The 17,084-nt window shown below is 38.9% G+C and overlaps 1 protein-coding gene across 1 annotated transcript; it reads right to left on the bottom strand.

Moving 5' to 3' along the window:
* Positions 1-15,347: 15,347 nt before the first annotated feature.
* On the bottom strand, positions 15,348-16,280 carry LOC143390079 (olfactory receptor 4X1-like). The gene has a single exon (XM_076842687.1). The coding sequence runs from the start codon at positions 16,278-16,280 to the stop codon at positions 15,348-15,350; it is 933 nt and encodes a 310-aa protein (XP_076698802.1).
* Between the last annotated feature and the right edge of the window lie 804 nt (positions 16,281-17,084).

Here is a 17,084-nt window from a genome sequence, read left to right as displayed (position 1 = left end):
CTTCAGGTTTCTTGCCAAAGCAGCTGTTGGAACTGGTGGAGAAAATTTTATGTCCAGGTAACTGTTCTATTTGAATTTGTAACTCAGGACTTTTGTATAAATCATGTTATTTCATCATTATAATGAGACTGATAGACGTGGGTTTATTTTTCGCTTTGTAGATGATAAAATTAACTGTTTTCACCAAAATTAGCCTCTCTGCCAAAGTTTATAAGTAGTAAAACAGGACTTGACCTAAAAAGAAAAAAATGTTCCTCCCCTCATAACACTTTTGAGACCCTGTGTGCAGGCTTTCCATGCTAAGCAATACTCCAGTTTTCTACAGAGGTCAACCAGGTGACCTAAAGTTTATTTTTATTCTGACACTAACCACTCACAGGTGGTTAGCATAGTACCCACAGGTTAAGGGCTTAGTCCCACAAGACTGCCTCCAGCTCCAGACCCCAAGAACAAGTAGTGGTTTATCAGGTTACCCTCACTTCTATCTGACTTGGCTACAAATCAGGAGATCCCACAAACCCCTCAGACTGTTAATGGACTTTAATTGCTCACAGAACTTAGGGAAACAGTTTACTTAAAACTCCTGGTTCCTCACAATGGATACAAATGAAGAACCAGATACAGAAATACAGGGGGGTGAGGCCAGTATTAGCAGGTAATGCCTTTTTCCACTGCAATTCCAGTGTGACTTTTCTCTTTCCCAGTTATTCATAACTCTTACCAAATTTTCTATAACCAACCACAGAGTCATATTTAATACTAACTCTTATTTGAATGAGTGAGGACTTCTCAATTAAGAGAAGGTCTCTTGAAACCCTAACCAAAGGTGGTTTTCCAGGATTTCAATGTGACTAGGAGACAGCAATCATCTGTTGGAAGCTCTGGATGTATCATATGATCCAGGCTCCTGCAGGGTTGGAGTTGATGAGAAAATTCAAGGAATAGAGATAAGCTTTTCTTTACAGAGAGAATAGAAACATGTGCTAATATTTAATACATTTAAGACTTTGTGCTAGGCTCTTTATTTTTTTCCATTTAAAAGCACTCTATTGATTACAATTCACAGCAACATTATTTCACAAAGCCACTGTACAAATGAAGGAATGAATCACTGTAAGGAAGATGGAAAGAATACTGTAAAATCATGCACAAGTCCATAGCTCTATTGCTTAAAGATTTTATAAGAAATTTTAATCTAGCATGTTTAGTTTTTCCAAGATTAGACTTACTATTGAGATTCACAATCAATTGACTGGAAACACATTTTCAAACGCTTTCACAATGAAATATTTTAAATGACTAAATATACACTTAGATGTGGATGCCTATGCATAAGAAAATGCAAATGTTCAGATGCTTTTTTTTTTTTTTTTGGAAGAAAACAACAAGATAGAGCACCACTATGTAAAACAAAAGACTTGCAATATTCTACCAAGCATATCATTGAAGTTCTACTTATTAAAAAATAAATATGTGAGGTAAGATTTTGTTGGGTACCTTTAACAATAGTTGAAACATCAGTTTCCACATAACGCAGCATCATCTTAATGTACTTTTTTAAATCATTCATGCTTAAGAAAAATGACTTAGAAAATTTTATCAACATGCAAAACATTTGCCAAATACAAGGTGTACCCTCAATCTAATAAAATTGTAAAACACAGAATACTAATTTAGACATTTCAGAGAAAATTTTAAAGAATATCCATTTTAACCAATACTTTAAAATATAGCACTGAATTTGAGGCAACTTGATATGCAAAGCTCTTCAAATGGTTATTTCATTCAATTTCCACAACAATCTTTAAAAAAAAAATAGATGTCACCTTTACAATGAAGAAACAGGGTCAGAGACAATAAGTAGCATTCTCCAACTTACTTTCCATGATCCGTAAGCAGCTGCATCTGGACTTGAGTTGACGCCATCTGAATATACCTCAGTGATTGAAAAGGAATAACCCAGACACACCAAATTTTCAGTTATAGTCATCTGAGAATAATAATAATATTCCTTCAAAAGGAGTGGATATTCGTTCTGAATAAATAGATTTAGGAACCAGATTATCATTAAATCAGAATATTTTTAGCTGGGACCCAGGATTCACAGATGGATTACATGGCTAGTTGAGACCCAGCCAGTCCCAAAGAACATCATGACCTCTTTTAAGAATGCAGATGGAGGCCAGGCATGGTGGCCCATGCCTGTAATCCCAGTGGCTTGGGAGGATGAGGCTAGAGGATCGTGAGTTCAAAGCCAGCTTCAGCAATTTAGTGAGGCCCTTAGCCACTCAGTGTAGACCCTGTCTCTGAATAAAATATAAAAAAGGAGAATGGAAATGTAGATTAGTGGTTAAACCCCTCTGGGTTCAATCCCCTGTATAAAAAAAAAAAAAAGAATGCAGATGGAGAAGAATGGTGCTCATGCTCAGTTGCCCTTTTCTGTTTTGTTGTGGAAAGAACTTGGGCCTGGGTCAAAAACAAAAATTACTGACATCTTAATCCAAATGAGGGGTCCAATGAATACATTGTGCTCAGTGCTATGATAGGATTTTGCCCAAGGAGTTGAATGATCATGAAAGAGGAATCCCACCCAACCTGGATGCAAAGAGTAGAAAACCACCCCAAATTTACTTGCAAATGCTAAACTCACCTCCCTATGCATCCAGTCTCACACTGTACAACCGTGCACAATTCTGGCCTCTGTCCCTTATGACCAACCCCACATGGGCCGTGGTTGGTAGCTCCTTGAACCTTGTCATCCACCATGCTATGTTCTCTACCCCATCCTGGCCCTCCTAATGTTACATCTCCTTTACTTACAGTTCTGAAATGCCCTTCTCTACTTCTAAGCTCTAACTCCTGATGTCAGAAATTACCAATTAGGGTTCATAAATTTCAAATACATGGAACCTGTTCCTGATGCTTCCAGCCCTCCCCCGTAACCTTGACAGTCAAAAACAAAGAAAGCCTAAAGAAGACCCTTTACCGCATGCTACAGAATTGTTATGGAATTGCCAGGTACATTTATTGTTAGCATTTTTAACACATTGTTAGTATTTTTTTAAAAGCAGGGTCTTTTTAGGAAAGAGCTTCAGAAAATTCTACATTGTGTGCCTTCTTATATTCTTATGAAATTAAAGAGGGCTGGCAGAGGACAGTTAAATAAACCATAGTAAAGAAGTACATCACGATTCCAATGGGTAGAAGACACACTACACTAGACTGGGATTTTCAATTTCTGGGTCTAGTGGCATATCTGCAGAGCTTTCAGACTTTGAGATTCTGAATTAGACATCAAACCATGGAAGTCCCAACTCCTCAATTCAGCCAGTGTGACCTCCAGGTTCATTTGTAAAATAAAAATTTCAAAATGTAATCTACCTGCCTCTAAACATGTTGAAAAGATCAGATGAGAAAATATATGAACAAACTGTGGACACCATAAAATTCTAGGGAAAAAAGTAAGTTATCATTATTATTATTTGTTGTTGTTTTGTCTCTTTTCTCAATTCAAATCCTTCTATCAAGTATATAATATGACTTTGGACATTTTAATCAAAATTCAGCAGAGAAAATAAACAGTTTCATTACAAAGAGTCAAACAGGTTATTTCATTCCCTTTAATGTAGGAAGCAATAGAAAATTTGAATTTAGCAGAAAAGGTATCATACTGAAGGAAAACTTACTTGTCCAGCCAACTTGAAAGATTTGAATAAGGTACAATTTTGTTCTGACTAAGACAATTTCTCTAGGAAAAAAGTCTAAAGCATTGCGAGTTTCTGAAATGCCAGTTGGATTCTGCCTGCAAAGATGGTTCTCAACATGCTGCATGCTGCAACACTGCAGCACCAAACTCATCTGAAGCTGTTATATGTCCTGTTCTCCACCTTGCTGGCTCCCTGGAGTCAGAGAGAGAAGAGGAGGGGGGGGAAGAGATGGCTACTCTGTCTCCTAGATGATCCTTGCTCTATCCCTGGTGTATGGGCTCTTGGACAAAGTCAGTAAATATATGACCCAACCAGATTAGGAACACCTTAACCCCATTGTCCTTCCTGCCCTGAAAACAAAATAAGTCGAAGGTGCCTTCCCTGAGTATCTAAGCTGGAAATTGAGCTCTGAAAGGGACCAACCCTCTCCACCTCCCAAGCTGGAAGAAGCTGGCACTGGACCAGTAATTTAAATATCACAGTCCTCTGAGACCCTGTCTCAGAGGCTACCAGGTCTGCTGAGTGTGCCCAGGGCCAGGGTGTGTAAACACAGAGAAGTGGACAAACTCTGACACAAATGCAGAGGCAGTGGCCCCAGGTTTTCCGGCTTCCCATGGTCATACTTTTCGCTATCCAAATAACAACTCAATACTCAGTCTTGGGTGCTGCAGGAATCCCCTCCCACTCAGTTTACTGTTCCTAGTTTTTCCCTGTGGGCAAATCATTTAACCTGTAACCCACTGTGTCTCCTTCTCTTATCTATAAAACGGGGCTACAAACAGTGTCTCCTTCTTAAGCTCATTATGAAGATAAAATGAGATATATGTAAAATGCTTAGCAGAGTGCCTGGCACGCGGAAATTGGTATGTAAACATTTTCTATCACTATTGTTCTTTTTTTTAATATCTTTATTTTATTTTTATGTGGTGCTGAGGATTGAACCCAGCGCCTCACACATGTTAGGCAAATGGTCTACCTCTGAGCCACAACCCCAGCCCCCACTATTGCTCCTATCAGCATCATCCTCATTATCATCATTAGCTACTGTTCCCTGACCATGTGTCCCTAACCACCTCATCACCACTTCTCTGTGTCACTCCAGTCCTCTCCTCTATTCCTTCAGTGTATGGATCTTTGGCCGAATTAGATGACTGAAGTATATCATAAAGGAAGTACAACCACAAAAATAAAATCCTAAATTTTGACACCAGTCATTGATATTTCTCATGTCCATCAGCCACACTACAAGCCAGTGGGCCCATGGACATGCTTGCCACCAGACTGAGTCTCAAGATATTCTGCTACTCTGGCTCTATCCCATCTACTAGGTCACTTTCCCCACCCAGAGCACCAAGCTGCCTTCAACATCTTGGAGCAAAAGAACTCAATTAACATCATTACAACTTTTCTGCCCCTGAGAGTCACCTATTTTTTTTTTTTTTTGGATTATTTGTATTTAATTATCTACTACTAACATGTATTTTTTATATTTTATTTTTAAAAAAATTGTTTAATTCTTCTTTGCCTCTACTTCCCTTTAGAGACTTAGGGCCTTGCCTTCATAAAAATCAGAGGGTTATGAAAATATTTTCCTAAAAAATAGTAGGGCTCAACCCAAACATGAATTCTGCTGCCACCCTTAGTGTCTTAACTCAACTGTTATTTTTTTAAAGTGTAAATCAAAAAAATTCCAAATGTTTTGCCTTATCTATTCTAACTATCTTCTCCCAAGAATCCAGTGGTCCTCTTTCCTATGATTCTTTTCAAAATCCCCATTCTCAAACATCTTCTGAGTTGTGGCTCACAACCTAACATGCTGTCACATGATGTCATCTGGTTCCAGGATGACATGTGTATCTATTTCCTCCTCCCACTGGCCATTTATCACGCAGAAGGGCATAATAGAACTGTAAAATTAAATTCTAGGCAACCTATTAAATTTTCCTGAAATCATAGAATATAAAATCTGATATGGATCTCTGAAAACTTATGTAGGTCAAACTTTTAAAAAAAATATATCATCTCAGAGAAATCAAGAAAGGATGGGGAGGAGGTACAAATGAAGAGGCAGGATCCATCTCAGAAAATACACAAACTTTAATTAAAGTTGCTTTACTTCTCTGGGCTCTGTCCTTCATCTAAGAGGAACCTCTCACACATGCTCCGGACATTGTGCCTAACGAGGGCTGGGGATCAGGAATGTCAAAGAGATGGGGAATAAGCACAACATAGCTCCTTCCCTCAAGCCTTGGTCATGACACATTTAGGGGGAAGTAATTTGAGATCAGAAAGCTTTTTCGTTACTCCCAATCTCATAACTCAAAGGCAGTCTATGGCTAAACAGTTATCAATAGAGGGACTTACACTCTCTCTCTCATATATGCATTACATTTTGCAAAGGATGGTTTCTTCCATTAATACCTTTGCCATTAGAAGTGACGTGAAAACAAGGGGCAGATGTGATCTTCAGTGTTCTACTTTGATTTATTGTGCAATGTAGTGCCACCCCACTGACCACTCCTCAGCTCAGGGGTCTCTAGTGAGCTTAGTTCAGATGCAGACACAAGTAAATTAATGATGTTCCTCCATCATTAGCCTGGTCACTGCAGGTGACTGGGGGTATTGTTGGTGAGGAGACATTATGAGGAAGTATCCACAGAGGTAAAAAAGACAGTGTCCAATGTAGTCCTCAGGTACAGCCAGTAGCATGACAGCTCCTGGTCCTATGAATCGAGCTCTTCAGAATGGTAATGCATCCAGGCTTCCTGGGTGTCGACATCTCCATCCCTTCCATTCCTTGCTTTCTTGGATAAAGTCATTAACAACCCTGTCTGAGAACTGGGGTTGTGGCTCAGTGGTAAAAGCCCTTGCCTGCCATGTGTAGGGCACTGGGTTCGATTCTCAGCATCACATATAAATAATTGAATAAAATAAAGGTCCATCACAATTAAAAATATATTTTAAAAAAAATTGTCTGTTAGCTCCTATGTTAATCGAGTCAGAAATTTTGTGAATAAGTGATTAGTTTATTCGCACCAAGTCCAATGGGGACATCTTACTCAGGCAGCTCTCCTCCAAACTGTGCTTCCTACAATGGCCTCAGCTTCCCGGGCTCTCCAGGACTCTCTACCTGGCCAGCCAACAACCACGGGGAGATAAAGGATCAAGGAGGAAACTTTAAGGAACAAGTCTAAACTTAGGTTCATCACTTCCACCCCTTAGGAGCATGCTTGTAATCCTAGTGGCTTAAGAGGTTGAGGCAGAAAAATTGAGAGTTCAAAGCCAATCTCAGCAATTTAGCAAGGTGCTAAGCAACTCAGTAAGACCCAGTCTCTAATAAAATACAAAATAGGGCTAGGGATATGGCTCAGTGGTCAAGTGTCCCTGAGTTCAATTGCCGGTACCCCCCCCCCAAAAAAAAAAAAAACAAGACCCCAACTGGATACAAGAGGCTTTCTATGTCCCCAGAAGAAAAGATAAAAGGATTTGTTAAACACATCACACTCTCATTTACTATCTTCTCTCCCCCACCTTACCTCTTCAAAAGTTGTTAATAAATAACTCAAGTCTATTCAAGGAGCCTCTTACTGTTAACAGTACTTCAAGGTCCAAATCATCACACAACAAGGAAGTTTAACTTTCATGTTCTGCTATAGTCTATGCCATAAGTATTTATTGTACAATACAGTAAAATTTCATGCTCTGGATCCAGGATCCATAAGTTAGGGCTCTGTGATTTTGGACCAGTTATTTAATCTCTCTGTGTCTCAGTTTACTCATTTATAAGTGGGAATGAGAATTAGTTAAATGAGTAGAAGAGACAGTGAAAGATTGATAGTATAAAAAATAGCAGAGGGGCTGGGGATGTGACTCAAGCGGTAGCGCACTCGCCTGGCACACACGCGGCCCAGGTTCGATCCTCAGCACCACACACAAACAAAGATGTTGTGTCCACCGAAAACCAAAAAAATAATAATAATAAATTAAAAATAAATAAATTAATAAATAATAGCAGAGGAGGGAACTCTAGGATTCCATCTTCCCCCTCCAGAGGAACAACTAATGAGCTGGCAAAAACTGTCAGAATCATCTAGAGCCCTGGAATCTAGCAAAAACTAACAAAGACCAGGAGAAGGTTTGCTGAAGAATGAGACAGGGCTTTGCAATCAGAGTGTGTTGGAGTCTTAAACTGGCTGCTTAGTGCAATTAACAATAGCCAAACTATGGAACCAGCCCAGATGCCCATTAACCGAGGAGTGAAGAAAGAAAGCTGGTATGCACATACAATGGAGTTTTACTCAGCCATAAAGAATGAAATTACATTATTTGCAAATGTTGAATGGCTGAAACTGTAGTTTAATATTGAATGAAACAAATTAGACTCAGAAAGTCAAGGGTTATATGTTTTCTCTCATATGTGGAAGCTAGAAAGAAAAACATTTAAAAAGTAACCTCATAAAAATGCAAAGGATATCAGTACAATAGAGGAAAGGATCATGGGGAGGGAGAAGAAGAAAAGGGGTGATACTGAGGGAGTTAAATTTATAAATTATGTTATGTGCACATATGAATATGTCCAAGGAACCCCATGATTACCATAAAGCACTAAATAAGTAAATATCCTATATCCCATGTCCCATATCCCAAATCTCTTACAGCCAAGAGAACAGAAACCCTCACTTTAACCTGTTGCTAATTTTGGCTTTCTGTTTTATACTGTAAGGCAAAATGGACATTCTGGGTAATATTTGTCGAGGTTCTCTGAAGGATCTTCTCAATGTAGGACAGGCAGAACCTGGAACAAACACACTCACTGAAATAGTGCAGGTCTCTCAAGAATAAGAGAAGGTCTCCTACTGTATCATTAATTTAGAACATTGTATATTTTACAAATTCAAAACATTGATGAAATGGACTAAATATGTGCATGCATAATCTTCTACCAAAATGGACTCTAAAAAAAGTTAAGGCCTTAATAATCCTGTATCTACTAAAGTCATTGAATCAGAGATTTAAACATCACCAGAAAGGAATTTTTCCTAGTGTGCCAGAAAAGTAATGTATCATTGCTTTTTATATTTCGTCTTTTCATTACTAATGACTTTATAAATCGCCTAAAATTCTTGGTTTGAGCATTTTTTTACTGCAGGAAATAATAATAGCACTCAACCTCCATAAGGACTATTATAAATTAAAAATAAAGGAAATTTCTTACTCTGAGGAAGTATATCTACCCAAAACGTTCTCTAAACATCATTCCCAATGGAGAAATTTAGAAAAATTCCTTTTAAAATTAGGAAAGGAAAAGACTTATATTATCAACATTTACATTGGACATTGTGCTAGAATTCCTATCCAAGGTTTTAAAAAGAAATGAAGACAGACTTAGGTGCAAAAATCAACAGATGTGACTGTCAAAAGACCCAAAAGTGATTAAGGTAACCATAGTCCAGGAATGGTCCAATAAAAGGAAACCATGGAACAGACTGTAAATGTCTGGTCACATCCCTGTCACCTCCCTTACTATTGCTTTTCATGTTTATTTGTTCATGACTTTATATGTTGTATTTCCAACAGCTAGCACCTGCTTCTGAAGTCCATGTTCCCTCTATCAAATAAACAAAAATGCCTGGGTCTTTATGTCCCCTATCCCGGCCCAGAGGATCCCTTAATTAATGTCTAAATAGTGTGAGATCCCTTAATTAATGTCTACATAGTGTGAGAGTAGAAAAACTACACTTCCTTGCCTCAAGTCAAAACAACCCTTGCCATAATTCACAGTCCATAGGTTCCCTAAAAAAACAGGCTAAAGTGACCCTCTGGTGGAATTTACTTGCAACTGCATCCTGGCTTAGATTTTTCCCAGTCCCTGACTTGCTTCCCTTTTTTCTTTACAGTTTCCCTGGGAACATTTCTCCAATAAGTCCCTTGTACAGAAATCTATGTGTTTAGTTTTTCAAAAAGACTTTATTGTCAGTGCCAAAGAACCAAATAAGAGTTAGCCATACCCATGAATGAATCAATCTCATAAAATATAAGTTCTTCCCAAGTTGATACAACTCAATTTCAAGCAAAATTCTAACTGGCTGTTATGTGCAATTTGAAATGTTCATTTCATCAATGATTTTGAATTTGTAAAATATACAATTTAGTGATAGAGTAGGAGACCTTCTCTTATTCCTGAGAGACCTGCACTATTTCAGTGAGTGTGTTTGTTCCAGGTTCTGCCTGTCCTACATTGAAATGTAACTTTTAAAATTATCCAAAAGATAATAGGATTAGAATGAGAAAAGATATTCTCTGAAGCATTGATTAAAAACCTTGAAACAAACAACAAGATAGAATTTCATTCAAGTTTTTCCATACCTTTAAAGAAGAATTAATGCCAGTCCTCCTTAAATTATTCCACAACACAGAAAAGGAGGGAAAACTGCCAAATTCATGCTATGAAGCCAATATCACCCTGATGTCAAAACCAGACAAAGATACACCAAAGAAAGAAAACTTTAGACCAATATCCCTGATGAACATAAATGCAAAAATCCTTAATAAAATACTCACAAACTGCATTTAAAAACACATTAAGATAGTGCACCATAATCAACTGTATTTCATCCTAGGAATGCAAGAATGGTTCAACATATGCAAAACAATAAAAGTAATTTACTACATAAATAGAGTTAAATGATTATTACAATAAAGAAAATTTCTCTAGTTTATAAACACTAGAGAAACTAGGCATAGAAAGAACTTACTTCAACATTGTAAAGGCTATATATGGCAAACCCAAAGCCAACATCATACTGAATGGAAAAAACTAAAATTCTTTCCTCTAAAAACAGAAACAAGACAAACATTCCACTCTCACCACTCCTACTCCACATAGTTCTTGAAACTCTAGCCAAAGCAATCAGGCAAGAGAAGAAAATTAAAGGAATACCAATAGGAAAAGAAGAAGTCAAATCTTGCTGATAACATGATCCTATATTTGGAACACCCCCCAAAAAAAATCTACCAGAAGACTTCCAGACTGATAAACAAATTTAGAAAAATAGTAGGATACAAGATCAAAATATATACATTAATGGCTTTCCTATACTACAATAATAAATCTGATGATAAAGAAATTAGGGAAAGTACCACCTTTAAATTACCTCAAAAAATAATAATTAAAAATAAATCTCACAGATGCAGTCATCGGATACTTGACAAAGTAGCAAAAAAACATACTTTAGAGAAAATATAGCCTTCTTACCAAATGGTATCAGGGAAATTGGATATTCTTAAGTAGAAGAATGAAACTTGATCCCTATTTTCCACCCTGTACAAAAGTAAACTCAAAGTGGATCAAAGACCTAGGAATTAGACCAGAAACTATGCAACTGATAAAAGAAAACATAGGCTCAATACTCCAACACATTGTTGGCACAGACACTGACTTCCATAAAATACTCCTAAAGTATAAGAGATAAAAACAAGAATTGGGATAGCATGAATTAAAAAGCTTCTGCACAACAAAAGAAATTAGTTAGAACATAAAGAAAGCCCACAGAATGGAAGATCTTTGCCACCTATTCCTCAGACAGGAGATTAATATCCAGAATATATAAAGACTCCAAAAAACTTAACATTAGAAAATACAAATAACCCAATTAATAAACAGGTAAGAGAACAGACATTTCTCAAAAGAAGAAATACAAATAGTCAACAAATACAAGAAAAAAATGCTCAACATCTCTCACAATCAAGGAAATGCAAATCAAAACCACACTGAGACTGCATCTCACTCCAGTCAGAATGGCAATTACCAAGAATGCAAATAATAATAAATGCTGGTGATGATGTGGTGGGGGGGGAAACTACATTCATACATTGTAGGTGAGACTCCAAATTAGTATAACCACTTTGGAAAACAGTATGAAGATGCCTTATAAGACTACCATATGACCCAGCTATCCCATTCTTTGGTATATATCCAAAAGAACTGAAATCAACATATTATAGTGATATGGCCATGTAAATGTTTATAGCAGCACAATTCACAATAGCCAAGTTATGGAACCAGTCTAGATGCCCATCAATAGGTGAATGGATAAAGAAAATGTGGTGTATATGCACAATGGAGTTTTATTCAGCCATAAAAAAGAATGAAATTATGGCATTTCTTGATAATTGGATGAAACTAGAGAAAATCAGGCCAAGTGAAATAAGCCAGTCTCAGAAAGTCAAGAGTGAAATGTTTTCTCTCATATATGGAAACTAGAGAAATATAGGGGAAGTCAAATATTATAAAGATATAGGGAAGATCAGTGGAGTAGAAGAAGATCAAGAAAGAGGGAAGAGGGACAGGAAGGAAATGTGAAATGAATTTAGCAAAATCATGTTATGTACATATATAAATATAGCACTGGGAATTTAATCTTTATATAGAAAGCAACAATCAAAAATAAATAAATAAATAGAGAATCAATAGAGTAGAGGATGGAGAATAGAGGGAAAGAGGAAGAAGTGATGGAGAGAAGAGAGAATGGGGACTGAAGATGTACATCAAATATATTACGATTTTATAAAAATGAATCTACTATGTGTAACTATAATGCTCTAATTGTATAAAAAAATCTATTCAGACACAGTGGTGCACACCTGTAATCCCAGCAACTCAGAAGACTAAGGCAAGAGGATCACAAGTTCAAAGCCAGTCTCAGCAACTTAAGTGGAACCTGTCTCAAAAAGCCCTAAGCCCTAAGCAACTTAGTGGAACCTGTCTCAAAAATTAAAAAGGGCTTGGAATGTGACTTAGTGGTAAAGGGTCCCTTGGTTCAATCACTGGTACAAAAAAAAAAAGGAAGGAAGGAAGGAAGGAAAGGAGGGAGGGAGGGAGGCAGAGAGGGAGGGAGGGAGGGAGGAATGAATCTAATAATAACTGTTATTTACTGAGAACCTACTGAGTGCCAGGCACTGGGCTAAATACATTATCTTACAACAATGTTCCCAGGTGATGTATGTTACTACTGTCTCCATTTTACAACTGAGGGAACTGAGTTTCTAGGTCAAGTAATTTTCCCAGTGTTGTTCAGCTAGAGAGAGGACGAACTATAATGCACTCACACCATACAACAGTTTTCAGAGGATGGCCAGTATACGAGCTGCACAACCCAGTGCAGGCATTTGTTCTCACACCAGAATAAACTTGATTCTTTCTTGGAGTGTTACAAAAGAGCATATCTAAATAATGTTCATGTTTTATACTTAAGATAAGTCTCAATAAAAATAAAATATGGCTAAAACTTTTTTTTTCCCATCTAAAAATGGTTAGGACACATACCTGCAGCCAAAGTCTTTTTTGGTGTATATACATGATTACACTGTTTTGTTATAGCATCCTTCAGTGGCAAAAACTGGCTATTTCTAGAGCTACCTTTCCTCTCCATCCTGTGGATAAATGTAACCATCTGTACAAACCATTTTCAGAATTTTAGAGGAGAGTATGAGAAATAAAAATGCTACAAAACACATATATTTTTGTTGGGAATTTCTGGGAAAGAAAAGATGCTCAGTATTCCCAGGCAGAACATCCTAGGAGATGACATTTCCTTGCTCTTTTCTCTGGCATTGTTCTTTCTTGTTGTTCTCTAACATTCAGAAGCTGCTTTGTTTTGGCTCCTCTATGTAAACCCTTACTGCCAACCTCAGCAAGTCTCTGTATTTCTGCTATTCTGAGTCTTCTATGAACACTTTTCCAGGAGATTCAGGAATCAGAGCCAGTCTAAGTCTTTCTAATATAGAGCAGAAGCTCTCTTTACTTTCATGTTATTAGCAAATGTCACTCTACTTGTTTTTTGCAACCAGAATAACAAAATAATTGTGGTGTAAACAGAGCTGAGACACCACCCTTTGGGATTTCACTTCCTTTGTCCTTACTCTCTGTGAACTTGTTCTTGACAGTGACATTATAAGAACCATTCACCACCCTCCAATTTTTATTAATATACTCACATTAGAACCTCCTTCCATTTTTCAAGTTTATTGATTGACCTGAAGCCCAGCTTTCTAATGTCAACCTCTCTCTCCCTTTTGGTATCATTCTCTTTCTCTCAAATCTTATTTTATCTTTACAATGTTGGGAAAGGCATTTGACAAGGATGTGAGTCGCTTAAGAACCAGTTGAATTTAATACAATTACTTATGACCATTTATTCACAAAGTTATTTTGAGCCTGAGACATCTATTATTTTATTTATTTGTTCATTTATTTGTTTAACATGTTTTTGTTATTTTATCATGTCTATGTCTGATTTGTCTGGTTCTGACACCATGTATCTTCCAAGGCAAACACTTGAATGGACTCTTGAGTTTGTAGCTAACAAAAGGATTTCTGCATTGTATTCTATTTCAGCCATGGTATAAAGTTAAGAGTTAGAAGTATTAATTCTGACCATGTGTAATCTTATCTATGAGTTTTAGAGCCTGCCTTTACAAAACAACTAAATCAATAATTAGCATTTCCCAGCATTATTGTACTAACATATGCAATGAACTCAGCTTATTTTCTCAGTAAATATTAGTTCAATGAAATAAGATGATGTACAATTGATTCAGAAGGCAATGGTAGTCATTAAAGATTTTTGAGGAGGACACTGTTAAAATCAGAAGGCAATTAGTCTGGAAATGTCGGAAAAAAATATATCCGCTGAAAATGAAGAGCAGGATTTGGGTTGTTGTTGGGGCATACATACAACTATTATGGTCTGATGGCTGTCGGAAATAAGACTATTTTGAAAGATGGTTTAAATGCCGTAGGACTGTAATAAGGGACCAACAACAGTTAAATAACCCATATAAGCAGCTCTCAAATGAAGACTGGGTGAAGTGGAGCACTCAATGATGGAGCCCAACTAGGCAATATGGTAGTATAGGAAGTGAGGCACCCGGGTGTTTTGTTAAAAAGCATATGAAGCCTTAGAAGTCAAGAGGTGGCCAGAATGAGAAGAAGGGCAGACAAAAGTAAACAAAAGTGAATTTTAGAGATCAAAATTTAATGATACATCAGAAATGAAACATGTACCTAGAAAATGGGCACCCTTGTCTAGTGCTTTCAAATCACGTAAAAATCTCTTGTATTCCCTTTGATTCTTTAGAAACCCTAAAGAACTCTGGCTCCAGCTCATGTGAATCTCCTAACTTATCCACGTCTCCTGAGGACTCCTCTAAGTCACCTTGGCCTGCACCGGAACCCTCTCAGCACATCCTCAGGGTGTCAGGCCAGCAGTTTCCAGACACAGGAGGGACCCCTCACTACTGTCACTTCAACACCACAGGCTCAGGCTCTGCAAATCTAGAAGACATAAGACCCTGCGGGCTAAGAGAGCCCTCCTTCTCTCCCACCTCCCCCTTCACCACTCCCAGAATGACCTGGTTTTCTGGAAGAGTTTATTCTCTCCAGACCAGCAGAGCTGCCTCAAGGACCCCGAGGCACTAGAAGAAGACTCCCCCATTCCATCTTGGAGATCACTTCCATCTTACTCAATCCCATACAGAGGAGGGCACTGAAACCAATAAAGAAGGCGACTAACCCCAAGGCCACCCCATCCGGCGAGGTAGGGGCAGAGTGGGACCTTAGGAGCCCCCGTGTGGCCTCAGTCATCTGCTTCCCTCCCCGATTGCTCTCCTCCTCATGAGCCTGCACAGGGCACCTTTCACCTCTGCATTCCTGAAGGAGTAAATGACCGGGTTTAGAAGGGGCGTGAGCACCGTGTAAAACACGGCCACAATCTTGTCCGCAGGGAGGGTGACGCAGGGCCGCATGTAGACAAAGGAGCAGGGTAGAAAGAAGAGGGCCACCACCGCCAGGTGGGAGGCGCAGGTGGAGAGGGCCTTGCGCCGCCCTTCGGCGGTGCGGCTGCTCAGCGAGCGCAGGATAACGGCGTAGGAAGCCAGCAGCACCGCGAAGCTCAGCACCGAGATGGAGCCCCCGTTGAGGATGATGAGCAGGCTGATGAGGACCGTGTCCGAGCAAGCCAGCTTCAGCACCGGGTGGACATCGCAGAAATAGTGGTCAATGACGTTGGGGCCGCAGAAGGGCAGCTGGAAAATGAGGAAGGTTTGCCCGAGAGAATGCAGCAAGCCCCCACCCCACGCCACCGCCACCAGGAGGCCACAGGCTCGCGGGTGCATGATGGCCCTGTAGTGCAAGGGCTTGCAGATGGCCACGTAGCGGTCGTAGGCCATCACCGTCAGAAGAAAGATCTCAGTGCCGCCGAAGAAATGGAGGAAAAAGATCTGCGTGATGCAGCCCTTGAGGGAAATGACTTTCCTCCTGGTCAAGGTGTCGAAGATGAGCTTGGGGGCTGTGACAGAACAGTAGAAGATCTCCACCAAGGACAAATAGCTGAGGAAGAAATACATGGGCGAAGTGAGCCCTTTGCTGGCCACGATGGTCACCACGATGAGACCATTGCCCAGCACGATGGTCGTGTACATGAGAAGGAACAAGGCAGAAATGACCTTCTGCACGTTCTGGTTCTGGGAAAATCCCAGGAAACGGATTTCAGTCATGTTGCTTGTATCTGCCATGTTTTAAAGCGCAGGAGCTGACCGCTTGGAATCAGCAAAACTGTCCTCAGTCATTAGAAACATCCTTCTCAGACCTGGACATCTGTGTCTTTCTGCTCCCTTTTGAGTTCCCTTTCTGCCCTGAGTTTCCCCCGGGCATAGACTCCAGAAGACCAAACGGATAAATAGCAATTATCTGCAGTTTGACATTATTCTCAGAATACAATTTGACAATGTAGTGAAGCTACATTGAAGTGTTTCCTCTGATCCAAGAACAGGCTTTAGCTGATTTCATCCTTAAACAAAAATCAGAGGACATTTTATAGATAAAGAAACAGAATCAGAGAGGTATAGTCACTTGCCCAAGGTCTTGTAGCTCATATTCAAACTAAGATCTATATTTTTCAAAATTTAGATGCTTGCACTAGGTCTCCTGCTATGGAGGCTGACTCATAGGGCTGGGGATGTGGCTCAGAGGTAGAGCCCTTGCCTAGCAGTATGAGGCACTCAGCACTGCATAAAAATAAATAAATAAAGGTATAAAATATTTTTTAAAAGAATGACTTATACTGGTGGTATACTAGCAGTTTCAGATCAGTCTTATCTTATACCAGAACATGGTACCAATATTTTACCACAAGTGATGGAATTTCTCAGCAGTAATTACTCTCCAGCCCGTGAAACCAACCAGGCTCCAGAGCTCATAAATGTTCAAACCAAATTATAAACTGAGTATAATTGATTATGAATTTATTCTGCCTTGTGACCCTGTTCAGACCCCATGTGAGCACTAAGGTGCTCTTGCTGCAGGAGGCAGGTGTGACA

The sequence above is a fragment of the Callospermophilus lateralis genome, chromosome 2 (assembly GCF_048772815.1).
Source record: "Callospermophilus lateralis isolate mCalLat2 chromosome 2, mCalLat2.hap1, whole genome shotgun sequence".
NCBI lineage: Eukaryota > Metazoa > Chordata > Mammalia > Rodentia > Sciuridae > Callospermophilus > Callospermophilus lateralis.
The sequence above is the reverse complement of the archived record's forward strand: the minus strand, read 5'-3'. Positions and strand labels throughout refer to the sequence as shown.

Coding starts and splice junctions, on each gene's coding strand:
- LOC143390079 (XM_076842687.1), bottom strand. CDS start 16,280: ATGGCAGATACAAGCAACATGACTGAAATCCGTTTCCTGGGATTTTCC.